The sequence below is a fragment of the Podarcis muralis genome, chromosome 4 (genome assembly GCF_964188315.1).
Source record: "Podarcis muralis chromosome 4, rPodMur119.hap1.1, whole genome shotgun sequence".
Lineage (NCBI taxonomy): Eukaryota > Metazoa > Chordata > Lepidosauria > Squamata > Lacertidae > Podarcis > Podarcis muralis.
In genome coordinates, this window is record NC_135658.1 from 64,261,713 (window position 1) to 64,273,544 (window position 11,832).

General features: G+C 43.2%; 1 protein-coding gene across 1 annotated transcript; it reads right to left on the bottom strand.

Annotated features, from left to right (window-relative positions):
• Positions 1-386: 386 nt before the first annotated feature.
• On the bottom strand, positions 387-5,311 carry SAT1 (spermidine/spermine N1-acetyltransferase 1). The gene is made up of 6 exons (XM_028727488.2): positions 5,022-5,311; positions 3,560-3,611; positions 3,380-3,463; positions 1,938-2,039; positions 1,802-1,842; positions 387-940 (listed from the first exon to the last, which is right to left on the bottom strand). Exons 1-6 carry the CDS (start codon positions 5,085-5,087, stop codon positions 770-772), a joined length of 516 nt encoding a protein of 171 aa, XP_028583321.1. The 5' UTR covers positions 5,088-5,311; the 3' UTR covers positions 387-769.
• Positions 5,312-11,832: the final 6,521 nt, after the last annotated feature.

Sequence of the window (11,832 nt, forward strand, 5' to 3'; positions counted from 1 at the left end):
TGGTTTACACCACAGCGCCACCCACGTTGGCTTTTAGCAACCATTAAAGACAGGTATGTACACAGCACTGTTTTGCTTTCTTTACTGCTTCCCACTCAGAAATAACTAAGCAGCACTTGGACTATGATTTACAAAAGGGTAACTGTTAGTACATTGCAGCAAAAACAAGTCTTGTGGCAGCTTTTTAAAGACTGCTCAAAACCAGACATTAACCCTTTCCTGCAGCTCATTAACTGATGACACCATCAGCGAAGTCAGCTGATTGGGGGGGGAGAAACCAAAGTCTTTGCAAATCTCCCCACAGTGATATCAATGAAATTTCATGGGTCTAAAAGTACATAATAAACAAGTGCATCAAAGAACCACTGAATAAAATATTACACCAGTTTGTGTTGCTAGCATGAAAAACAGTTTATTTGCTTATGAATGCAAATAATTAAGAAAAAAACCCTACCAGTGTGTACACTGTACACATTTGAATGACACTTACAAGAATGAAGTTATATGCAATATACATTTCAGGATCACAGGTGTACTGATGGGAGGATGGAGACAGACAAGTAACTTGACTCTGTAACTTGTCACTGCCTGTGGGATTAGAGTCCCAAAACTCCAGCAAACAATCATATTTATGCCACTGGTAATAAAGCTTTTGAATTAGGGTCCATATTAACTTATTTCATTACTACAAGGTTGGATAGGAAACAGGAAGGACAGTCAAAAAGGAATTATTGGATGCAAATTGCTATTGTCCTGAGAGCTCAGCTCCTCACTCTTCAGCTGCCATCTTCATCAAGTACTCCTTGTCTATTTTGAAAAGTCTCCATCCTTCCTCAGAAGACAGGTCAGAAGCTCCCCGTCTCTTGTAGAACCTGATGGAAGGCTCATTCCACTCAGCTACTAAGAAGTGCATACTGCTGCAACGACATTTGACAGCCACCTAGAGAAAGAAAATGGGCAGGAATAATTAAGGGAGTATTTCTGTGTGCTGGTATGTGGTACTGCTTCTTTAAAAAATTCTATGTAGGGAATTTCCAGATGTTGTAGCAGTTACGTTGTTTCACTGAATCCCTACTTGATCTATTTTCTAGGTTCCCTAATCCACTATAAATCTCTTGAAAAAGAAGAGCTTTAGGATAAGTTACAAAAAACATCCCCAATGTGCTTCTTAAGCAGTTTGCAACCTTGAACAAATAATGTCAATATGCAACTGAAGCAGAAGGGGAACCCTAAATATCTGAATGGCCTGGTGGATATTGCAATATTCACAAGTTCAAACATAGTGGTGTGCTTCTGCTGTACAATATTTCCTTGAAATAAGACACATGGTACTGAGCCACGCTACATTTGGTCATGCGGTTTACTACTTATACCTCCTTTGAGAGGATGTTTCCAAGGCAGGCTGGTCATCTGAACACTCCCATCATCAGAACAATGAGAGTGTGCTACCACAGAGAACTCTATCATGGGCTAGGCTGTCACAAAGAAGGCAGCACCATTAATCCAAGGAAGGATATTTAAAAGCAGCATGAGAGATATCCCAATAGGTGCAGGAAATGCTTTAATGACACAACTCTGTTGAAAACATTTATGTAAAAAAATTACATGTTGGGACGTGTTCTAAATAAAAGTACTTCTTGTACCTATTGGGATACTGCTTTTTATGCTGTATCAATGCAAATGCAATCAAAGGCACACTTATCCATGGGCACTGCACAATCTGGATTGAATAATTTCCCAACTAAATGTGACTTTGGTTAAGTGATCATTTTAGAACACTTTTTCCATATCAGCTTCTTACCTGACTTAAATTCTTTAGAATTTCTGAACCAATGCCCAAACCTAAAAATAAAACAAGTGCAATTTTATTAGTCACGTTTTTAGAAGAGTTGAATCAAACTTAATTGTAAAATGTTTCCTTAAAATTTAAATAGTACCTCTGAACTCATTCATTACAAAGAAGTCTTCAAGATACAGCAGTTTTCCAATCCATGGGTCATACGTGAAGTAATACATGGCAAAGCCCACAACACTGTATCCTGCAACAAAACGTATTTACTTTACATACATGTGCATACATACAGAGTACCTTTTTAATAAAGCAACAAGTTAGTATATACGAAATATCACATGCTTGTGCCAAAATAGTCACTCCGAACATGCAAAATTAATCTTATGCTGCAATAAGCCAAGTTTAGCACTCATCATACATTATAATGAATTGCAGTTTAAGTAAGATAGAAATTCCTAGCAAGTTAAGGCCATCCTGGAAAGTTCTAAGACCCTCAAAGACCAGCATCATATTTTTTGGTCACAGTTTCATGTTGTTCTTGCACATACCCAGGAATTACGTAATTGCAACACCTGGCAAGTTGTGTCAACAATTACATCATAATTATAGCCTTTTGCTGGAGAGTCTCTGTACATACCCTATTGATACCACTTTGGAAAACAATTCAGGCTTCTACAATTTTACACGGCAGATCAGAATATTGTGGCAAACATTTCAACTCTGCTTCCTTCTAGATTTTGGAACATAAAACTCCCAAAGCAAAAGCCCCTGAAGTTTGTTTTCCACGTTAATTGATGTCCATTTGTTTACAATGCAATCACTCTTTTTTTTTTTAAAGGAGGAGACTACAGGATTGCCTTTGTGACAGCTAAGAGCAAATACAGCAGCTATTATTTTTCCAATATGAATATTTCAAGGAAATAGTGATTGCTTTCAAGTGTTTTCTTTGTTTCATTGCTTGCGTCATTCTCCTATGCTTCTGCTTGAAAAGGGAACAATTGTTCACTATCCTTACTACATCCTAGTCAATATTCATATTTAGAACTTCAATCTTGTTACATGTAATCCAAGGAACAGAGTTACATACAGGATTTCTGATCTACCGAGTGTTTTGTATATGCTTTTTTCTCTTTCTTTTTGAGGTACATGTTTTGGAATAGGATTTGACCCTGGAGACCTTACCTCATATATCATGATCATCTACTTTATTGTGTAACGGATCTTTTAGTTACCTCCCCGCCCATCCATGTACACGGAAGGGCCATGTACATGGCGAAGCTAGAGACTGTAACCTGAAGATTGGGGACAAATTAAAGAAAACATGTGATTCAACAGGATTACATAGTGATAAGTTAGGGTCAAACAAAAACAGCCATGTAACGAAGTGGAATTATAGTTTTGTTCTTTTACGATTATACCTGGTTCTCCATCACCTTCAGGATAACTGAACAATAAGATACAATTTGAAAAGTTCAGTAAGTTTTAGCATTCACCTTTGCAATGAAGTATGGCTAGAGTCTTACTTATTATAAGCATTGTTATTTACATTCTGTGATTTTCTAATTAATTTTTTTAAAAAAGTTTCACCTTCAGCTGTCCAGTGTTCTTTTGGCACTTCTGCAACAAGGCAGTGGTAGAAGGGATGTTCTCCAAAGCCGTCCTCAAGTAGATCTACAGGATTACAGTAAATGTATTATCTAGCTACTGTTTTCCTATCCCCAGGTTGAATTGTCATAAAACTGTCCTGGTAGTCTTATTTTATATTACCTTTTTCAGTCAGTACCACTTGATCCTCCATTTCTTCATATTTAGCAAGCTCCTGTCCGAAACAAAGCATATATGTTTAGTTATATTTCATTGGACCAAGTTCTGTTAACATATTTTGCACTTCTTTTTCTTGCGCCATGGACCATAGTCTATATAGAAAAACCCATTTTATAGAATACTATCTGCTTCTCTTCTGAGAAGAGTGAAAATTCAGTAGGGAACTATACAGTTAATGGATTATGTACAGTATTGATTCTACACCCTGAAGGACCTGAGGGAATTGCCCAAAGATTAAGAAGGCAGCCCTTACACACACTGCCCCCAAAGCAGGCCCTAGTGAACACTTGAGACTTACTTCCAAATAAGGATGCACGGAATTGAGCTGTTCCATTCTTGACATGTTTTAAGCATTTAATATGACAGGAACAAAAGGGTTAATAATAATTCCAATGTATTTAAGAAATGTAAGTTAATGCTAAACCTTTGGGGGGGGGGGAAATTCCCAAGTGAAATATGTGTTCCTCAATGTTTGTATCTAATGGGACATCCCATCAAAGGAATTAGACCAGATGAACAGCTGAATCACTTTCAAGTGCAGTTCTGGCGCTGGGTCCTTGCTTCCTTTTTTCTTTACAGCAGTCACTTGTGCAGAGGGGTAGAAACTGTCTGCAGCCTATTTCGCAACAGCAGGAAGAGGATGTTTTGCCAACTCAGGAGGGCAAAGGTGTCTGTGCCCAGAAGGAAGTTATTTCGCTTGCAGAACAAACAGTTCCCACCCTCAGTGGCCTACCTTTGCCCTTGAACTGTATGTGCTAAGCTAGACAAGAAGTGGGCGGGGGGGGGGGGGAGACTCCTGAAAGATCGAAAACACAAGATCGTTTTTGCTTCCAGAGTAACTGCCATGGTGAGAAATTCTAGGCATGTTTACACTCCAAACGTCTAAGATTGCAGTTCAAACTGGTGTGTCGCCGAGTACATACGTGGGGAATTTCTCTCTCGCTATACACACGTCAAACGTTAGCATTTTGGTTTGCTACACAAACCGCCTAAAGCAGGTGCAGGCTTATCTACGGGTAAAAATACTAAGAGATCCGTGTCGTCCAGTCTCTTACTTTTATCCCACCTGAACTAAATTTTTTTGTCGTTCCTTTTTTTTTTTTTTAAAGTCGGAAGGCGTGTGGTGGCAACTGATAAAAATGCCCTACTTTGGCGTGCCTCGCTAAGCAGCCCCTCTGGTTGGCCAAGATAAAAGCGCGCAATTCTTCCTTCCCCCTCCGCCACCCAGGACGGCGCGCTCAGTTCAGAGAACAACTTTTATTATATTAAAAAAAGAAAAGACAAAACCTCTCAAGAGGCTTAAGACGAAAGGAGGCCAATGGAAGTGACTTTTGTTTTTCCACTCTTGTTCATTGCATCTGCTCGTTCCTTGCCTGCGCCTGGCCTGGCGCAGAGCGAGATCTACCTTTATGAGGCGCAGGAGGTCGGCGCAGTCCTCGGGCCGCGCGGCGCGGATACGGAACGAGGCCATTTTCGGCGGCGTTTCCCTTTGCGTCCCCCGCCTCGCGTGAGTCCCCGATAGTTGAAGAGCAGGAGGAGCAGTTTCTTCATTCGCGTCCCGGGCGCGGCGTGGGCAGCTGCGGCGGCGGCACAGGCACAGTCAGGCTGCCAGCATCCCGCAGCAGCTCTCGGAGCGAAACAGCAAAGCCACCGAACGAGGGCGCAGCGGACTCTACTCCGGGTGCCCGCCGAGCAGCCCCTATTTATGCCACCGCCATCCCGACTCCCAGCCAATCACAAGTTGCCCCTCTATTCTGCCCCCCCCCCCCGCCGCCGCCGCCGTTCCACCTTCGCCTCTTACCTCATCTTTCCAGGAAATGATGCCGGGTGGAAACTTCTGACTCATCAAGGCCCGAGGCAAAAGGCAAGCAAGGCTGTGCGGAGACCGCCACCTTCTGGAGCGAGTAACCCGCACATCACCGCGCCCTGCAGGGAGAGGGCCTTTGTCCCAGGCTTCCTGACCTCCTTGCAATCTCCCTTGCGGCACAGCCTTCCACAAAGGCTACTATCCCACCTACATCCCACCTACTGATGTATATGCTCACAAGGGAAGACTAAATATATATGGCAGTTTAGCATCGTATGCACACGTGTTTTTCACCTCATCTGCACAGCATAGTTCTCATCCAGGCGGCAGCCCAAGCCCCCCCCCCCCATATTTAATTCGGATTTTCCTGATCCTGAGGGGACGCAGGTGGCGCTGTGGCTTAAACAACAGAGCCTAGGACTTGCCAATCAGAAGGTCGGTGGTTTGAATCCCTGCGACTGGGTGAGCTCCCATTGCTTGGTCCCAGTTGCTGCCAACCTAGCAGTTCAAAAGCACATCAAAAGTGCAAGTAGATAAATAGGTACTGCTCCGGCGGGGAGGTAAACGGCGTTTCCGTGCGCTGCTCTGGTTCACCAGAAGCGGCTTAGTCATGCTGGCCACAGGACCCAGAAGCTGTACGCCGGCTCCCTTGGCCAATAAACTGAGATGAGCGCCGCAACCCCAGAGTCGGTCACGACTAGACCTAATGGTCAGGGGTCCCTTTACTTTTTACCTTCCTGATCCCCAGTTGGGCTTATCCATACCTCTGTTTGCCCCTCGCTTCCCCCAGGGAATCAGGACAAACAGCAATCAGCCCTCAATGTGGTAATAGGGAAATCCAACATAAATCACATGCTACCCAACTATGAGGGTATTGAAGTTCATTTTGTGGGTGGGTTTTGGTTCTACCTGTGTGCTGTGCGGTAATGTTTTGCTAGGTGCCATCTAGCACCACATCACCTAGTTCTGTTGGCCAGGCACTTCTCCATGGGCTGGTCACAGGCCACAGGCCACACAATTAAGACAAAAACAAAAATCTGCTTTGTGCAAGTCTGGTATATCGGAACACTTGTTTGGCACACACCCTGCTTGGCACACACTCCACACACATTTGCATACACATGTGCACAGGCAGGGAGCCTCAATGGCGACCTTCTGGAGGCTTCACCCAGAGCAAAAAACCAGATAGCCCCTCGCTCTCCAACTATGGCACTGCCTAAAGGTACATATCTTATGTGACATCTCTCATTGTCTTTGCGTTTACTTCAAAGTAGCTGCCAGAGAAGGACCACAATTTGATCAAGGAAGTGGTGCTGGGGAAAGGGAGGGGAGCAAAGAAACCTATGCCAGGTCCCCAGTCTGAATTGTCTCACAGAGGTTGCTATTAGCCCTGCTCAAAAAGGAATGCCACAGTTGAGTAGCTTTGGGGTTACAATTTTACAAGAACTCCAGAAACCACCTTATGCGATTGGTCTGCCTACCTCAGTATTTTCAATGCTGACTGGCTGTAGCTTTCCAGGGATTTTGTCTGGAGTCTTTCCCAACCGTGTCTGGAGCTGCCAGGAACAGAACCCTGGACCTTCTGCCTGCAAAGCTTGTGAATTTTTAACTTTGTTGTAACACGTTGAACACCATCTGCTCTCAAGACTTGTTCCATCTAACTCCTTGCTTTAAGGAGACAAACAGAGATGAATCAGTGTTATAATCTTCTTTCTAATAAATGTACAAGCAGCTTGGCCATTTGGTTTTGTTTTTAGGCAGATGCAGAGATGTGGGGCCTCTAGGACTTTTTATGGGTTTATAAACAAATAAATCAGATGGAAATTATGGCCAGTGACGCAGTCACCATCTGGATTGTATTAACTATGGTTAGCCTGTCCCACATATATAAATGTATGGTCTGAGAAACAGGGTTGCCATATTTCAAAAAGTAAAATTCCTAACACCCACAAATTTACTGAGCTTTTTGGGTTTTTTTGTGATTTTAAGCTCACATCGGCCCCAGCCAGCGTGACCAGTGGTTTGAGGTGTTTGGAGTGGTGGTTCAACAAAATCTGGAGGCGCATAGGTTGATCATCCTGATAGGTAGAAGAACAAAATTTATTAGAGAGCAGGAAAAATGACCTTGTATGTTTCTAATTACATGTGTGGGAGGGAAGAGAAAAAGAAATAAACTGCCACATCCTATGCATGCTTCGCCCAAAAGAGGAGGAGAAAACACAGCACAGAAAATCCAAAAACAGCATAAAAAAGCAGACATTTCCCCCAGTATCCTGGGAAAAAACACTACAGCCCATTAACTGGGGACCATGCTGGCAACCACACCCATCTGCCACCCACATACAGAGGCAAGCAACTGAAAAAAACTGAGCACGTGGCCCCTGCGCATACACCTGCACCAATGGAAACACAATGCACACAATGCCAGTGTTCCCATTCCATCAGCCGCAGTGGCGTAGTTTCTAGTGTGGCCAGTCTCCAGACACCTCTCATGCAAGGATTCAGTTTCATTAAAGCTTTTCCTGAGCACTGTTTTCTGAGTGCAACACACTGTGGCTGTGTACACGCTACCATTTAGTCTAGCTCAGGGGTCAGCAACCTTTTTCAGCCATGGGCCGGTCCACCATCCCTCAGACCATGTGGTGGGCCGGACTATATTTTTGGGGAATAAATGAATGAATTCCTATGTCCCACAAATAACCCAGAGATGCATTTTAATTAAAGGCACACATTCTACTCATGTAAAAATACACTGATCCCTGGACCGGCTGCAGGCCGGATTGAGAAGGCGACTGGGCTGCATCCGGCCCCTGGGCCTTAGGTTGCCTACCCTGGTCTACCTTCAGTGAGCTCCCACCACTGGTGTTTGTAGCGGTGAAATAAATAAATAAATAAATAAATAAATAAATAAATAAATACACATGACTTTAGTCACAATCCATATCTATCCTATAGTTGCTTGACAAATACTGCTGTTTCATTCTCTCCATCTGATTTGAAAAGGTAATACAACACGTTCCTGTCACAATTATGCTGAGATCTGTATGTTGAGATAGCCACTGCATATGCACAGATGCCAGAACCATGCTGTGTTTTAAGCTCCTAGTGTGCCTATAGCCACAAAGGAGAGGAAGGAGAGCCAACACAATACGAAGCAAGGAGGGCATGAGACATGAGCTTCAGCCCCACTAAGGAGGTGGTGGCAAATATGGACTCATTTTGCCTTTTGAATGTATAGGAAGAAAGAAAAGGCCACCTCACTGTAACCCACTATCATCCATATATATATATATATGAAATGATACGGGTTTTGGTGTCCTCGGGTGTCTTCCCGTGTAAAAGTTGGGGTGTCTAGGCGACGTTTCGACGAGGTCTTCATGAAGATGACGAGTGAGACCTCGTCGAAACGTCGCCTAGACACCCCAACTTTTACACGGGAAGACACCCGAGGACACCAAAACCTGCATTCCTGTACCCGTGAAAATCTACGAAAGCAAATATGAAATGATATTATATATAAGTTATATAACTCAAGTGATGGCAGTAACTTTAACCATCTCTTTGCAATTCCATTAGAGCAACAAATCCATTCTGTGTGCTACAAATATCTTGATTGCCTTAAGGATGCACAGAACGAAAAAGGAACAGTAGTGGAATCGGAAGGGCACCTACCCTGAAATGCTACATGCTGAGCTTGCCCCAACAGCTACCTCTAGGAAGAGAAGAGGGAAGGGGAATTGCTACACCTTATGTAGGTCAGTGCATTTTCAGTTCTGCTTCTACCATCTGCAGTATACATTTAAAATAGCACCATACCATTTTAAACACTTTCTTCCAAATAATCCTGGGAAGTGTAGTCTGTTAAGGGTGCTGAGAGTTGTTAGGAGACCTTTTCCCCCCTGCACAGAGCTTCATTTTCCAGAGTGGTTTAACAATCAATTCCTCTTCCCAGGGAACTCTGGGAATTGTAGCTCTGTAAGGGAAATGGGGATCTCCTGACAACCCTCTGCACCTTTAACAAACTATACTTCCCAAGATTCTTCGGGTGGAAGCCATGACTGTTTAAAGTGGTATGATACCAACTGAAATCTATGGTGCAGATGGGGCCTTAGGAATATGAACAGCATTGTAAATGAAACAAGACCTGCCAGGTGTGTGGAATAGCCCATGTTTTACATGCAGAGGGACCTACCCAACACAAGAAAGGGACAAGTTAAGAGAAGTACTGTATGCACTAATTGTTTGGCGCTAACCAAACAGTACAGGCGCTAACCAGTCCTTTTGGCCTTCCTCTGGAAAACCGTGTGACCATCTGCTCACCCTGTTTTGCCTGATGGACCAGTCCTGTGAGTTAGCCACTGAACATGCCTTGTCCTGCTCCTTCCTTATCTCTTCCTTCCTGCCCCCTCCTTGCAAGTGACTGCCTCATATGCCCTTCACAGCAACACCCATTTGATCTGTGAACCCGGAGACACCATCCCTCCTTGCAGTCCCGAGTGAGCAAACAATTAAGGGGCCACTGCCATTCGACATGAGGGCAGTCGCCACTAAAACTGACAAGTATTCTATGAAGGAATTTCTGCTAACGTTGAAATACATGTGGACACACTCATGAATAGCATGCTATAAAAACTGGATGCTATAAAAACTCAAATAAACCAGTGCAGCTGCACTTGAGAACTGGGGTGTGGGTGTCATATTAGGCCAATGTTGAGGATTAATGCTTAATCCACATTCCACAGCTAGGCTGCAGCCATGGATGACTTCACATGCTGCCCAGCCCATATCTTCATAGTTTATCAACTATCATTCATAGCAAACAAACGAACACCATATCAGAAAACATATGCTTGCAACAGGAGGCATCTCTTTTGTGGTACTTATCCCTAAAGCTGGGAGCTATTCTCTCTCAAATCGGATTCTCCCATGCAAACTCACCCCATGGCTCTGTTCTGAGGAATGGGGTTATTATTAGCAGGCCAGGACACTGGTCTGATTTGGGATTTGAAGCTCACAATCAAACTAAATGTCAGTTTAAACTGGACAACTAAATTGCACATTGAATGATTTGGAATGGAAAGAGGAGTGGTCCTGGACTGAATGGGGAAATAATGGGGATCGAGTCCCACAGGAGAAAGCTTGCTTTAAGTCATAGTAGTTCATCATGAAAATGCTTCCACTGAAATAAATAATAAAAAATAAAAAATACTCTAGTAGCACCTCAGAGACCAACTAAGTTAGTTCTGAGTATAAGCTTTTGTGTGCGTGTTACATTTCTTCAGATACCCACATGCATGGGTTGAACAGAGTTTAAAGTCCCATCCTTAGCAGCAAATTGAAACACAGGAATTAGGTTCCAAAGTCTTCTTTTGGACAAGTCCAGTTGCAAAACAAGCTGCATCTCCCTTTTCTTAACCCGCTTAACAAAAAATCAGACAACAGATTGGGAAGAAAGTTTAAAATATTATTTACTTACTTATAGTTGTGCATTGGTTCTCAGCTACAACAGCAGTAAAAACTATACAGCTAAAATATTTATATTTACAATAGAAACAGCCTTGGGCACATGCCTGAGCTGGAGCAACAGGAGGCATGTCTGCCCCCATCAAAGGTCAAAATGGGGGGGGGGGAGAGGGAGGGAGGGAGGGAGGGAGGGAGAGAGAGAGAGAACAGGAAATTACTACAGTACAGTATATGCTCCTTTCCCCTCTCTATCAATTACGTTTCTATGGTCTGACTCTCTGCCTGTCAGCAATACAGTGGTACCTTGGGTTACAGACGCTTCAGGTTACAGACCCCACTAACCCAGAAATAGTACCTCAGGTTAAGAACTTTGCTTCAGGATGAGAACAGAAATAGCAGTGGGAGGCCCCATTAGCTAAAGTGGTGCTTCAGGTTAAGAACAGTTTCAGGTTAAGAACGGACCTTCGGAACGAATTAAGCTCTTAACCAGAGGTACCACTCTACAGCTCTGTGGTCTTAACACCTTCTCATGCTAATTAGCAAGAAATATGCATTGTTAGATTTGGTTGCTAAATCTCCCACATATAGTTCCTTGGGATTTTACTCCCATGTTTGATGTATTGTCTGCTGTGGCCTTCCCCACCCCCTCACTTTCAAATAAAAACATTCTGGGTTTGGCTGTGAGGATACAACTTAAATCACATCATGCAAATAGAGCTTTGACAGTATATTGAAAGAAACATTATCAACTTGAGCTACATTTGGGTAAACTTTATTTCATTACACTGTCAGAAGCATATATAATGAAAGGATGTACAACCACTGCATTTTCAACCTAGTGTATTTTAAAAATTCTTATCCATCTACTTCTTTGCAAGGCTTCTGCTCTTTTCTTTGTTCACAATCTCAAAGTAAGATCATTCGTCCCCATTAACTTTCTTCCCTG

Coding starts and splice junctions, on each gene's coding strand:
- SAT1 (XM_028727488.2), bottom strand. CDS start 5,087: ATGGCCTCGTTCCGTATCCGCGCCGCGCGGCCCGAGGACTGCGCCGAC. Junction 1,843..1,937: donor TGTAATGAATGAGTTCAGAG/GTACTATTTAAA, acceptor TTTTATTTTTAG/GTTTGGGCATTGGTTCAGAA. Junction 941..1,801: donor TTCTAAAGAATTTAAGTCAG/GTAAGAAGCTGA, acceptor TTCTTTCTCTAG/GTGGCTGTCAAATGTCGTTG.